This window comes from Xenopus laevis, chromosome 3L, assembly GCF_017654675.1.
Source record: "Xenopus laevis strain J_2021 chromosome 3L, Xenopus_laevis_v10.1, whole genome shotgun sequence".
Classification (NCBI taxonomy): Eukaryota; Metazoa; Chordata; class Amphibia; order Anura; family Pipidae; genus Xenopus; species Xenopus laevis.
The window spans coordinates 154,645,056-154,659,632 of NC_054375.1; the positions used below are offsets into that span (position 1 = coordinate 154,645,056).

At 37.8% G+C, this 14,577-nt stretch overlaps 1 protein-coding gene across 1 annotated transcript; it reads left to right on the forward strand.

Annotated features, from left to right (window-relative positions):
* Positions 1-3,129: 3,129 nt before the first annotated feature.
* LOC108710418 (extracellular calcium-sensing receptor) lies at positions 3,130-12,666 on the forward strand. The gene is made up of 7 exons (XM_041585664.1): positions 3,130-3,137; positions 6,473-6,601; positions 8,338-8,629; positions 8,844-9,698; positions 10,049-10,243; positions 11,547-11,670; positions 11,759-12,666. The coding sequence occupies exons 1-7, from the start codon at positions 3,130-3,132 to the stop codon at positions 12,664-12,666; spliced, it is 2,511 nt and encodes an 836-aa protein (XP_041441598.1).
* The last annotated feature ends 1,911 nt before the right edge of the window (positions 12,667-14,577 follow it).

Below are 14,577 nucleotides of genomic sequence, written 5' to 3' on the forward strand. Positions count from 1 at the left end.
AAAATCGATAAGTTGAATTTTAATTTTCAATTCAACCATTAATAAATCTTTCCCTTAGAGCCCTATTATTAAAGCTCAAATTTTAGTGGTTTTAGAGGTTTTTAAGACCACAATTAAACTCATTTTCTCTAAAACCACGAATGCCTGAATGATGTGCTAAGAAATATGAAAATCCTTAAACCCTCTAAAAATTTGAGTGTTTCAGACAATTACTAGCAAAAGAAAATCCAAAAACCTCTAAAATTCTGAAAGGCTAAAAAAAGATCCAATAGCATCAGCACAGCTCCCTTTGACTTGTATGTGATTTTAACTTGGCGCAGTATTGTATTCAAGTTTTTCGTGGTTTTTACACTTCAAAAATCTCAAATTTGCAGAGCTTTAGAGATATAAAAATCACACAATATTAGTGAAAAAATACAATTTGCTAAAAAAATATATAAATCCAAATGTTAGTAAAGCCCCTTAGTGAAAAAACTCAGATTTATCAAAATTTGAGATTAAAGAGGCATATTTATCAAAATTCAAGTTTGTGAGATTTCAGAGGTTTTTCCAATCTCGAATCTAATTTTTTAAAAACTCAGGCATCCATATTTATTGAAAAATGATAATTGAAAAAGTAAAACCGAATACAAATGTGGAAGGAATGCTACAAAGACAACCTCAAAATGCTTTTGTTCGAAAACAACCGACAAAAATCCTGAAAACTTCTTAAACCTTGAAGTAAAAAAAGATTTTACAATTTTCTAAGGACAGTTCTCATTGAATTCTACATGACCTCCCCAATTTTTAGATGGTGAATTTTTGTATTACTTTTTTTGTACAATTAATAAATATTGGCTTTTTCATGGTTTAGAATGATTAATTAAATAGACAATTTTTATTACTAAAAAAATTTGATTCAGGAAATTTAAAATATATTAACTCACCACAGAAAAATGGTAGGGTATTTAGAAGTGCTATTATCAAAAAAATCTCAATATAAACAACTCAGTTCAATAAATTCATAAAAAACTCAAATACCTCAAATTTGTATATCTCATTATTTTTAATGAGTCTACAAACAAAAAATCAATTGAAAATGTTTGAAAACTTGAATTTAAGACTGCTCCCCAGACTTCTACTAAAAGTGCTACTGCTTTTTCTATTTCTTCTAAAAGGGATATCAGGATTTCCTAGGACATAGCCATTTTCTGCTTCAAAAGCACCATAAAGCTTACTTATTGATACATATTGATAAGTTTGGGGATAATTTTACAAAGTTATACTTTTTCAGGAAGTACTTTAAGAGGCCTATTTATCAAAGGTCAGATTTTTGTGATTTTAGAGGTTTTTGAAACCATGACTAAACTCACAAACTCTTAGGGGGGTATTTACTAAAACTTGCATTTATCTAAGTTTTTTATCAAGTCAAACTAACTCCATCCACAGGTTCAACACATTTATCAATAATTTATCAATAAAGTCGGTGCTAAAAAACGTAGCAAGTGACAATTTCATGAATCAAGTTGAATTAGATGAACATTTCGAAAACTCGACTTTGATTTTCCATACGAAAGCTATCTGATTATCGGATGAAAACCAAAGTGGATCACGTCAAGAAACATCTCCAGGTACATCTGCCATTGATTTCTACAGGACCTCAACAGGTTTTAGATGGAGTATTTTTGGATTCTGATTCTTAGGATTCGGATTAAAAATCAGTTTTTTTTAATAAAGAAAGCTCAGCAAAACTCCCATCCATGATATGACCTTATTTATCATTAAAATACCTTGAAAAAATTAGATCACGGAAAGACTCAATAAATCGAGTGAAAATCTGAATTGTGATATTTTTCCGGACATCAATCTTGAAGCACTAGATTTTTTCAGGTTATTGCCCCAAAAACCCTGAATTTTTTTGGATTATTCGGCCCAGTGCAGACCATGATAGGGATAGGGACATCTGCCATTGACTTATACATGGCCTTGACTGGTCTGAGATGGCGGATGTTTAGATTCAAGCTTTTTGCAGAATTGGGGTATAATAAATGTAAAAAAATTGAGGTTTTTTTTCCATGGAAAATTCAAATTTTTGCTCCAAAAAACCCATCCAGAAAAATTTGATGTTTAGTGAATAACCCCCTAAATCTCTAAAAATACAATGTTTTTTTTTCTCTAAAAATCTGACCAGAAACATTCTAAAACCACGAATGACATTTTTACAATTTCTGAACAAAAAAATTTGATTTGATATAAAACACATCAATAGGATCAGTGCAGCTTCCATTGACTTCTATAGGACCTTGACATTTTTTACCTGGCAAAGTTATTATTATTATTATTGTTGCTGTTATTACTGGTTTTCATGGTTTTTACACATAGGGGGTTATTTATTAAATGTTGAGTTGAGTTTTCTCAAAAAAGTTTTTCGAGGGTAGTTTCCCTAAAAAACTTGAATTTTTCAAGATTTTTTATGCCCCAAAGCTGCTAAAAGCCCCAATATGAAAATACACCAGCTAAAACCTGTAGAGGTCATGTAGAAGTCAATAGCAGAGGTTCCTTTAACCATTTGATGAACAGATGTTTTTGCCTTCATGATTTTAGTTTGGTTTTTTTGCACTGGTTTGAGCTTGAAAGCTTGATAAATTCGAGGCATTTCAGGTTTTTTCACCTATAAACTCAATAAAGTTTTTTTCCTATTGCATTCAATCAAGTTTTTTTACATTCAGGTTTTTTTCATAAATAAGCAAACATTCCAGTTGTGAGTTTATTTGAGGTAGAAAAAAAACTCACAAACGGGGCCTTTGATAAATAACCCCCTTAATAAATAACACATTTTTAGAGTTTTTTTTTAAAAAAAAGAAATAGGAAAACCACAAATATTTAGAGAATCATGGAAAAAAATGAAATTCAATTGTTAGTAAATGGGCCCCTTACTGTCAGACATACAATGTAATTTATTGCATAATATGCATATGTAATCTGTGATATGTGGGATAACAACCCAACAAGTTAAGCAACAAATTAAGAAAATGTTAATCCCATAAAAAATGCTTGGACATTTTCCCTTTTTACACTGAAGGCTCTACCTGAGAAAAATAATCCATGTAATGTATGTTCTACTAAGAGTTGCAGCTAGCTAGAACTTGCATGGCCAGGTAAGGAAGGGAAAAGGCTGGTACAGCTCCTAAATTAATTTACAGTTGTTTGAATAAATTAGCCTTTTAAAATAAGATGAGTAACTTCAATCCCATGTATGTTTCATGTAATAATTCAAAAGAGTTTTTTTACTGCAAAAAAAAAAAACAGTACAGGGCCATTTAAAGGCTTTGGTGAGTGTTGGACAATGATCCAACTGATGATGTGCCTTATCCTCCACATCCAACTCATGCAGTCATTCCATCTCCCTATAAGGGATTTCTAAGGATTTTATGAGTGAGTCCTTCACCCAAGTAGTGATGGGCGAATTTATTCGCCAGGCGCGAATTCGCTGTGAATTTGCGTGATTCGCGGCAGGCGAATAAATTCGCGAAACGCCCGCGAAAATTCGTGGAAAAAATTCGCTGCGTCAAAAAAAAAATTTTCCAAAAAAACGGACGCCGGCGTCAAAAACAGGCGCCGGCATCAAAAACGAGACGTTTCGCGAAATTCGCGAATCTTTCGGCGAAGCGAAACGGCGCAAATTCGCCCATCACTACACCCAAGGACTGATTGTGTGGTCAGGGTCAGGCCGAGTAAGGTTATGGTGAGCAAAGAAAACAGGACTGGGACAGGAGAAATAACAGTACAAAAACAGGAACAAGACTGGGTGCAGGGACAGAGATGAGTACAAGGCAGGATAGAAACAAAAATAGGATCAGGGGCTAAAGCTGGAACTGAAAAGCTAAGGCAAAGCCAGTGCTCAGTCATCAGCTGTCAGGAGGGCTGGGCTTCTATAGGACAGAGTCAGCCCTAATTGGCTAACCACACCCAACCAATAAGGTTGCTGGAGTAATTCAATGCAGACAGGGAAAGAGACGAAAAGGGAGGCAAGCTACTCTCCCAGCCCAGTGGTTAAGGTGAGCAACTAATTACCAGGTGATCCTGGGTTCAAGCCTCAGCAGAGCCTAAGGCTCCCCTTAAATTGTAGCCATGTACACACACACAGAACCCTGTAATGGAGGCGGCTCATGAGTCTCTAGCTGTATTTTAGCAGAGTTGTGTGATGGGAACATGAGCAACTGAGGAAGTGTTGACAAAGAATAGGACATTTCTGGCCTGGCCCTGGTAACACTATCGCTTCAGAACTAATACCAGCAGCTTCTCCATTAAAATGTATGTGGGCATATTAAATATTTGGATTACCTGCCATTCTCAGTTTGCTCCATCCCCAGATTGATATTAGCCACTGTCATTTATGTTTCCTGGATTATTTTGACACGTGGTTGGAGGGTGTCAAGGTAGGGCTGGTGGTGACTGTGAGTTTACAGAACAGAATGAGGCCAAGGTGAAAGTGTAGGAAAACACAGTGGGCCCCAAGAATTGTAGGGCCCCCTTTGCCCATTTATTAAGGTCGCCCTGTCTCTATGTGTCCAATACATCTCCTGGAATGGATTTTGGAAAGGGTTTTTGCATGAAAATGATATTTAAGATTTATATTATAATTTAGAAGCTATAGTTTTTACGTCTGAGTGGGTTCCCCAGTTTCTTCTCACAATCCAAAATCATGCAGGCAGGTTAAATGGATTTAGATTAAGAGTCAGTGTGAATAGGATAATTACCCTGTACGGTTAACTCTGGCAGGAACTGAATGAAGTATGTAACATTTGAAGAATACAAGAACACTATATAAATATAATATCAAGGCTACAATCCATTAATATAGATTAGTGAGGAATTAGGAGGAGGCAGATAGTGATGGGCGAATTTGCGCCATTTCGCGAAACGGTGAAAAATTTGCGAAACGGTGACCATTTTTCCGACGCCAGCTAAATTGTTTTTTTTTTAATTTTCGCGGGCGTTTCGTGAATTTATTCGCTGGCGGCGAATCACGCAAATTCCCCACAAATTCGCGCCTGCCAAATAAATTCGCCCATCACTAGAGGCAGACACTGGGAAATAAGCAGGACAGGCAAGATACTGGCAAACTGGCAATACTGGTGATGTCTGATAATGTGATCAAGTTAAATATAAGTACAGGTCAGGAAATAGGCAAAGAGTGAAACACCAGTGTGTTGCTACAAGTTTTATGGCTTTTTTATTCACAGATGTTTTCTAATCATGCCCAGACTGGCATTACCTGTCGCAGGTGCAATGATGTTATTGTCTCTACATCAATGGGGGTGCTGAGAAAATATTCACTTGCCCTGGAGCAGCCTGCTTCAGTGCCTTCTTATAAAAGAATAATAAAAGTAATTAGAGCAGGTCTCTGGAATTAAATGTTGCGGGGGGGGGGGTTGGAAGGTTCCAGAGCTTGAGTTCAAAATGTTATTTGCATCCACTTCACTGGACACAAGTCAACACAATTACAATGGGAACCGCTTGCATTCAAAAATGTGCAACCCTATGGAAGACCATGTTTATATGTAAATTAATACACTCTTTACGTTGGGTCCATTTTGGAGCACCCATACTTTTTTAATATGATAGCTTAGCATAGGTTGATGAAGTTGTTATATGTCACCCAACACAGGGGCGCTTTGCCAATGAGGCGCGTTGAGGCTGTTGCCTCAGGCGGCATCGCCCCACTAGGAACCAAGGGCGGCAAAAATGCCGCTCCTGGTACTATAAGAGCCGAATTTACAGTTTTCTGGGAATTCATCTCTTCTAGTGCAGAGAGCTCAGTTAGGCTCTCTGCACTAGCATACTGGCCCTCTCTGCCTCCCTTGTGGCCCCACTGCCCTCGTGGCCCCCCTGGACCCCATCAGGCGCAAAAAGGTAAGTGCACAGGGGAGGGGGGCGCAGCCACTGTCTCAGGCGGTGGAAGGGCTAGGATCGCCCCTGACCCAACATGACTACAGCTGAAACATAACTGCCATGGATGCCACACTTTGATGGGGTGCACAAACTGATGCAATTTAAAAAAAAAAAATGTAAAAATTGATTCCTTGAAGCTAATAAGCAGATATAGAAATTTTAATATATAAATTTGAAAGTTGGTGAATTCCGAGCAATGTGAAATGTCCCCCCTTGAGATTCACAGAGGCTGTAGAACTAAATACTATAATTATTTTAATATTCTCTGTGCGGTTTGGATCATTTATTTATAAACTTGATTTAAGCTTTCCCTTAGGCCAGCAATTATATCAGGAGATAAAAGAAATTTCAGGTCAATGCAGGATGGGGAGAGAACCTGTGTGTGTGACAATGGGGCACTGAGAGAGACACTCTGTACATTGGAGATGATTCTCTATGATCCACAGATGTTCCCCAACTACATTTGGTTTATCCTTTCTACAGCCTTGGTTTGGAGTACTGCATATTATAATGTGTGTTGTTCTTGCACGCTTCCCAGGGAGAGCATTAATATTTTTCAGAGTCAACCTGGCGACATTCTTTTAGGGGGAACATTTAGGATTTATTTGGATGGAGTTTTTGATGACCTCCGTTTCACAAAAAATAACCCTGAGGTCCAATGTCAGAGGTAAGAGCCATTGCTTTATATATGTATATATAGACACTGAATATTCAAAAATGGTTTTATTTAAGGTTTTTGGGTGGCAAACATTCTGACTGGGTGAATCACTCAGACTAAGGTAGTGTAATTTGAATTTTTAACTAAATCTTTCTTGCTTATAGTTAAATGACAGAAACATGACAAGGCAGAATAGTCTTATTGCTGGTTCTACTGCTCCATGCCTTTCCCCCAACCTAATGCAAGTTTGTGCTTCTACAAACAAATAATATGGCAAATGGCACAGAAACAGCTACTGAAAATGTGTTCAGTCTTGCTACATGTTTTAGGCCCTATCACCCTTTATAAATAAAAAGGGCAAATGAGCCCCTAAAAATGTAGTAATGATAGAATAATGCCTACCACCCCCTAGTAACCCATTGTCCAATCAACAAGATATGTTTGGCCTAGTGCCCTGGGATTCTGGAAGACTGAGAGACTGTTTATTTTTAATTATTTTACATAAATTGTTTATCAAATCAATCAGTTTTTACAAATAAAATATGTAAATTTTTTAGGTAAGAATTCAATGGTACTTTGGCAACATGTTGGGTATGTGTAGGGAGTGGGATGGTGGTATGTATACGTGCCTTCCAATTCTGACCCTAATGGACTTACTAACCACAGAACCCAATGCTGAAAGAAGACTGTTCTTGCACAGTATGCCTTCAAATGCAAACAGGGGGACTGGAAAAGAGGTATGGAAGCCATACAACATTTGGTAGGATTAGGTTTGACAAGATTGTAGAAACACTAAAGCATAGTCAGACAGGCCGAAGGTCGGAACAAGCACCAGGTAACGGGAACAGGCAGAGATTAAATACAGGTAATCAAGCTGGACTTGGGCAGGGTACCAAGGGCACCATCCAAAAAGCATAGTCCAAAAATAGTTCAGAAGTCAGTAACTGTAGTAACTCATGGATTCAAAAGAGGAAACACACAGGAGAAAACTTGATGTCCAGGCAATGGTCTACATACAGAGGGCTCAAAAGTATTCTAGATCGAAAAGATCTTTAAAGACACTTTATCCACTCTTAGTTTACTGCCCAGTTCCTCCTTGGAAAAGAGGCTGCACAATCCTGAGCGTTTTTAGTCTGTCAGCATGGTCTTCCAAGAGATTTATCTTTATTTGCTCTGTTTAAAATGATCAAGGCCAGGGTCTAACATGTTGTGGGCCCAAAAAAATAAGTGTCCAAGCAGCTTCTGTGAGATACATCACATCCAATGTCGCATATGCCGCAACATATGTGAAGGTGCTGTGTCTAGGGATGGGCGAATTGACCCATTTCGCTTCTCCAAAAATTTGCCGCCGGTCGAAATGTCGCAGACGCCCATTAAAGTCTATGGGCGTCAAAAAAATGTTGTCGCGCCGTGAAATTTTTTGACTCGCGCCGCCATACAGGTCTATGGGCGTCATTTTTTCGGCTAAACGGGGCGAAAAAATTCGCCCATCCCTAGCTGTGTCATGAGACTAAGGGCTGTTTGCAGCAACATATGGAACATACACATTGCAGCTAAACACTGACCTTGCATCAATAAAAAGTTGCTTAATGCAGACAACTGCTGTTTTGGAGAGCAGATACCTGTATCAAAAAGTATTTCTTTTAGTTTCTTGCATTGTATTGGTAAAGACACAGATAATTGTCATAATTACTACAGCATCTACTGGGCTTTTTGTAACATTCCTTTATTTGCATTTACACTAGGTTTGGGATTGAGCCTTACCAGAGCCTCCAAGCCTTAACCTTTGCAGTGGATCAGATTAATGCAGATCCTGAACTCCTTCCCAACATTACACTGGGGTTCCAGGTTTATGACACATGCAGGACTCTGAGACGAGCAGCACAAGGAACTTTTGCAATGCTTTCAGGAGGAGAGGAAATTATCCCAAATTATCACTGCAATAAAGGGGCACCTCTTGCTGGTATCATTGGAGACTCTGGGTCCACACGATCCATTCTTATGGCCCAAATTTTAGGACTGAACCGTTACCCACAGGTATACATAACTAAAGAAAGGCTGGCCAGAAGAAAATGTAAATGTTTCCCTTTTGTTAAGGTTTCTTTTGCAATTGGTGCAGGTTTAGGGGCATATTAGCCTTAATTAATGCTATATAATGCATACAGGGATACTTAATACTTATTTTTCAATTACATTTACAGACTATTTCTAATCATTCTTCAAATTATTAAAAGCATTGTTTTTTTTCCAGATCAGTTATTTTGCAACTAGCCCTGTTCTCAGTGAAAGGGACCTGTTTCCTTCCTTTTTCCGTACCATACCTAGTGATGAGTTTCAGATGAAAGGTCTAGCCCAGCTGGTTTCTCATTTTGGTTGGTCTTGGGTTGGTCTCCTGGCCAGTGATAATGATTATGGACAGTATGGACTTCAGATGGTGCGGCAGGAGGTAATAAATCATGGTGCCTGCGTGGCCTTCACTGAAAATATCTTGACCACTCAACCCAACAGGAATGCACCTCGCATTGTCCAAGTCATTATTCAATCAACCGCAAATGTTGTGATTGTGATAGCCTCTGATTCTGACTTTGTGATTGTGGTGGAAGAGTTGTTGAAGCAAAATGTGACTGGGAAGATCTGGGTAGCTAGCGAATCTTGGTCAACTTCAGCTTTACTTTCTGCAAAAAGATTCCAAGTTGTATTATTGGGTTCTGTGGGCTTTGCCATCCATGCTGGGCAGATACCAAACTTTACCAACTACCTCAATAACCTCCACCCATCAAATAACCCTCAAGGTTCACACATATGGGAATACTGGGAGGAAATGTTCTCTTGTAAGTGGCTTAATAAAGATAACTCCGTGGGAAATGTAAAAGCATGTACAGGCAACGAAACATTACAAAGCTTATTGTCTGAAGAGAATGGCAGATTATCTTTCAATGTGTATACAGCTGTTTATGCCATTGCATGGGCCCTACATAATCTACATTACTGTGCACCTGGAAATGGGCCATTTTCTCACAGTGCATGTGCCAACATTTCTTCCTTTTACCCTTGGCAATTAAGAGACTCTCTAATTCTATTACTATTTAGTTTAAGTAGTTTAAGAGTATTTAAGAGTTTAAAGAATATAAATCTTAAAAGTTCCCAACTGGCCCATTAACATAAATGAAGTACCCATAGTGCAAGTCCTATTGGCATGTAATGTACATATTGGAATTTTCCTTGGTCAATCAGCAATAGCATCAACTACTATATTTAACTTTTATATAAGGATCCCAATACCATTGAATTTTCCTGTTTTCCTGTAAGCTTGTTATGGCTCTGTACGGCTTTAAGATAATTTACAGTACATGATAGGGGTGGAACCATAACAGACTAAGACTTTAGACTAAGAAATGATTTTTCTATATTTTTTTTAACTAGATTTTCCACTATATAAAAAATGTAAATTTCAAGAATAAAGATGGGAGCCACATGTTCTTTGATGAAAAAGGGAACCCTCCAGCCATTTATGACATTGTGAATTGGCGTCTGAGACAGAGTATCACATTGGAGCAGGTTGTAGTTGGGAGTTATGACTTGAATGTTCCTAATGGGAAGACTTTGAATGTAGACAATTCCAGGATTGCATGGAGCAATACTAATGCTCAGGTACTATAAGAGAATTGGGTCACTACTCTTTATCATACCTACAAATATAGGTACAAGTATATGTACACTAATAAGGACAGGGAGATATAGGAGCTAGGAATGGATGCATATTCTGAACCTCAGTGATGAACCACCAAGGTTCTTCAGTAAATCTAAAATTCAAAGATATATTTCCAGTCAATTCTCAAAGTTAAAAAATCACTTTTTATTCAGCATAAATATTAAAAAAGTAGGCATACAGACCAACCGATACTCCGCCCGGGCGGAGTATCGGTTGGTCTGTATGCCTACTTTTTTAATATTTATGATGAATAAAAAGTGATTTTTTAACTTTGAGAATTGACTGGAAATATATCTTTGAATTTTTGAATTGAGTGCCCTTTGGAGTTGGGGGCTATATTCCAGCACTTGGCCCTTTTTGACAGGCCTATATAGACTGCATTAGTTGAGTAGTAAAGTTTTTTTTGGTCTTCAGTAAATCTGCCAAGAAAGGCAAGGCAGAAGGTTTGTGAAGAGTATCTTCAGGACTGGAGGATTCAAAACATTTCTGAACAATATGGGGCCGATTCACTAACTTGGAGTGAAGGATTCGGAGTAAAAAAACTTTGAATTTCGAAGTGTTTTTTGGGCTACTTCGACCATCAAATGGGCTACTACGACCTACGACTACGACTTTGTTCTATTCGACCATTCGATAGTCGAAGTACTGTCTCTTTAAGAAAAAACTTCGACCCCCTAGTTCGCCATCTAAAAGCTACTGAACTCAATGTTAGCCTATGGGGAAGGTCCCCATAGGTTTTCCTAAGTTTTTTTGATCAAAGGATATTCCTTGATCGTTGGATTAAAATCCTTTGATTCAAAAGATTTTATCATTCGATCAAAGGAATAATCCTTCGATCGTTCGATTGCACTATTTGCGCTAAAATCCTTCAACTTCGATATTCGAAGTCGAAGGATTTTAATTCCCAGTCGAATATCGAGGGTTAATTAACCCTCGATATTCGACCCTTTGTGAATCGGCCCCTAAGTGTAGACCATAGTTTCACAGAGGGACCAAGAAAGTCAACAAACATTTTTAAACAACATTAAAAATTAACACTGATTTAACTAGCACTCAACATAAAACTCAAACATAATGCCCTATATGACGGATAATTATTCTATTTTCCATATTTGTGATTTAACTATTTACAACGGTGAAGGGAATAAAATGTTTCCATTTTGATTTTGCCTTTTGAGCCATGACATCACATTCCAAATGCATTTAGCAAAACCTGTTATAATTGTATTATTAATTCCCTAGGTTCCTATGTCCAACTGCAGCCCAAGCTGCCCTTTAGGATTTAGGAAGGTGATAGTACCTGAAAAACCCCTTTGCTGCTATGAATGTGCACCCTGCCCACAGGGTCAGATTTCAAGCCAAATAGGTAAAATGTATAAAACTGTTATACTCTTTGAGAATAGACCAACTTATAATATAGTTTACATAAGCTGAAAACAAATGTTGCTTTCCAGATGCTGTGGAATGTCACCAATGTTCTTGGGACACTTGGCCCAATCTACAACAGGACAGATGCTTACCAAGAACTACAGAGTTCCTTTCCTATGAAGAGTCTTTGGGTTGCAGCTTAGCAGCCACCTCCATCTTCTCATCTTTAATTCCACTTATTATATTAGGAGTTTTTATCAGTTATAAACAAACACCCGTTGTGAGAGCCAACAACTATTCCCTTAGTTGCCTTCTGCTGCTTTCCCTGTTCCTCTGTTTCCTTTGCTCTTTAGGGTTCATTGGTTACCCACAACCTGAAATGTGTCTTCTGCGCCAGGTGGCATTTGGGATGGTTTTCAGTCTCTCCATCTCTTGTGTTCTGGGCAAAACGATCACAGTTATCATTGCCTTTAATGCAACCAAACCAGGCAGCAGATTAAGAAAGTGGACAGGGGTAAGGATACCATACTGCTTCATTATGATTTCTGTCTTTATTCAGCTGTGCATATGTTTGGTTTGGATGATCCCATTCCCTCCCTTTCCTGAACTTGATACTGACACAAAGCCTGGAGTAATCATTGTTAACTGTAATGAAGGGTCACTTACAGCTTTCTGGTGCATGTTGGGATATCTTGGAGTCTTGGCCACCATCAGTTTCATTGTGGCTTTCCTGGCTAGAAGACTCCCTGACAGTTTCAATGAAGCCAAATTTATCACATTCAGTATGTTGGCTTTCCTCAGTGTCTGGGTGTCCTTTATCCCAGCCTATCTCAGTGCACGGGGCATGTATACTGTGGCAATGGAGGTCTTTGCCATTCTATCCTCCAGTTGGGCTTTGGTGTTCTGTATCTTTGTTCCAAAATGCTTCATCATATTGTTTAAACCCAACCTGAACTCTAGAGATCATATTACATTTAAAGGCAATAATAAATAATAGTGCAAAATGTACTGTTCCCATAACCCCTTTAAAATGATTCTTCCAACTGAGTCTTATTTTCTCCAATCAACAGGTTCTGTTCAAAGGGATTTTCATTTTTAGTATGAAGGGAGTTCTTGTAATACATTTTTAAGTGGCTTTTATTTTTTTTGTTGGTTTTTGTGTTCTTTGGATTCTCTCTCTGGTTGCCAAGAATTACCGGTATGGCAAACAAGAAAGACAAATTATTTGAAACCCCCAAAAAGTCAAATTAAAAAAAAATCAAATTAACAAAAACATATTAAAAAATCAATTAACAAATGATCTGTGTATAAATGTCCGTATCACACTAGAAGTTAATTCGACCATGAAGGTCCCCTTAAAAAATTAATGTGTTCAGTAACAATATTGTACGATCTTAACTATTATCTAAAATGTTAATTAAGCTGGCTATATATGTAAAAATAAACATTTTGGTTTTGGGAAAGATTGTTCTGTAGGCAGACATGGAAAGAGTAACACATGAACCAAGCAATATTACTACTCCTTTAAGCCAACCAAAGCAATATTTTTCAGACCTACCAAATGAACAAGACAGGATTTGACAGTCACAGAAATAAAATTGAATTTGAGTATTTTTACTTTCAAATTTTCTGAATTCTAATATTTGAGATTTATAAATTGAAATAGACTAGAGGACCTAATTATTAACATTAAGATTTTCTTTTTTTCACAAATCATATTTTCCTTCTAAAAATTTGTGGGTTTTTTTTCATTTAAATTGAAGATTTATTAAGGATAAAAACCGCAAAAAACTCTAATACAAAATGTTTCCAGGTAAAAGAGGGCCAATAGAAGTCAATGGGAGCTGTGCGGATTTTATTGGAGCTATTTTTTAATAACTCAGGGCTCATTTATAAACATTGGGCACATTTGCTCCTGGGCATGATTGTTTTCAGTGTTGAACCTGCAACTCACACTGAAAAAGTTAATCACTGATTGGTTGCTATGGGTTAATGCCCAAGTGCAAATATGCCCAGTGTTTATAAATGCGCCCCTCAGCCTTTCAGAGTTTTTGTGTCTTAAAAAATTGTACTTTTAGAGGTTTTAAAGATATATTTTTTTTTTTTGAAACGTTCAACACTATATTCTGTTTGTACTTTTTATTTTCTGATCTTTTAATAACTTTCATGGCATTCATTGTTTTAGAGAAATCGAGTTTAATTGTGGTTTCAAAAAGCTCAATAAAATTTGACCTGATTTAATAAATATTAAGATTAAGATTTTTTTTCTATCAAATTTTCTTCTTGCAATTTTCCAGTTTGAGTTTTCTTGCATATATGCTATTGATCGATGTTGCACATGGTGGGATGTATCATTTTCTCTGCAGTTACAGTAGTGCCCAGTTTCTGTTTGCTTTGCTCATTATTTTTCTTGCCTGAAAAAACTAAATGAATTCAAATGCAGCATAATCGGATATTTTGGATCTATCTCTGCACTTTAAAAGTGCAGTTGTCACGGTCGGCACCCTACACCAGAACAGATGCCAAGCACCCTGGTCTCGGCTCGACTTCACCAGTTAAGTGACCGCCTTTGGCCTCGGGAGGAGCCCTCGGCGTACTCAGATGCCACCTGGACTTAACGAGAGGTGCAAGGCATAAGTTCTGGCAGGCAATGGGGGCACAACTGTTCTACAAGGATACTGGAAGATAGGAAGACACCAGGAGCCGGCAGGCCGGGCTAGCACAAGCAGGTAGAATAATCAGACAGGCAAAAATCAGGATAGAGATATCGAAGAATGGTCAATGGACAGGCAGAGGTCAGGATTGGAGAAATCAGCGTAGAAAATCAGGCAGGCAAGGGTGAAACACAGTAGATCAAACAGGAGTCAAGGAAAAGCACCCAGGAACAAGCTAATATGAACCTGAC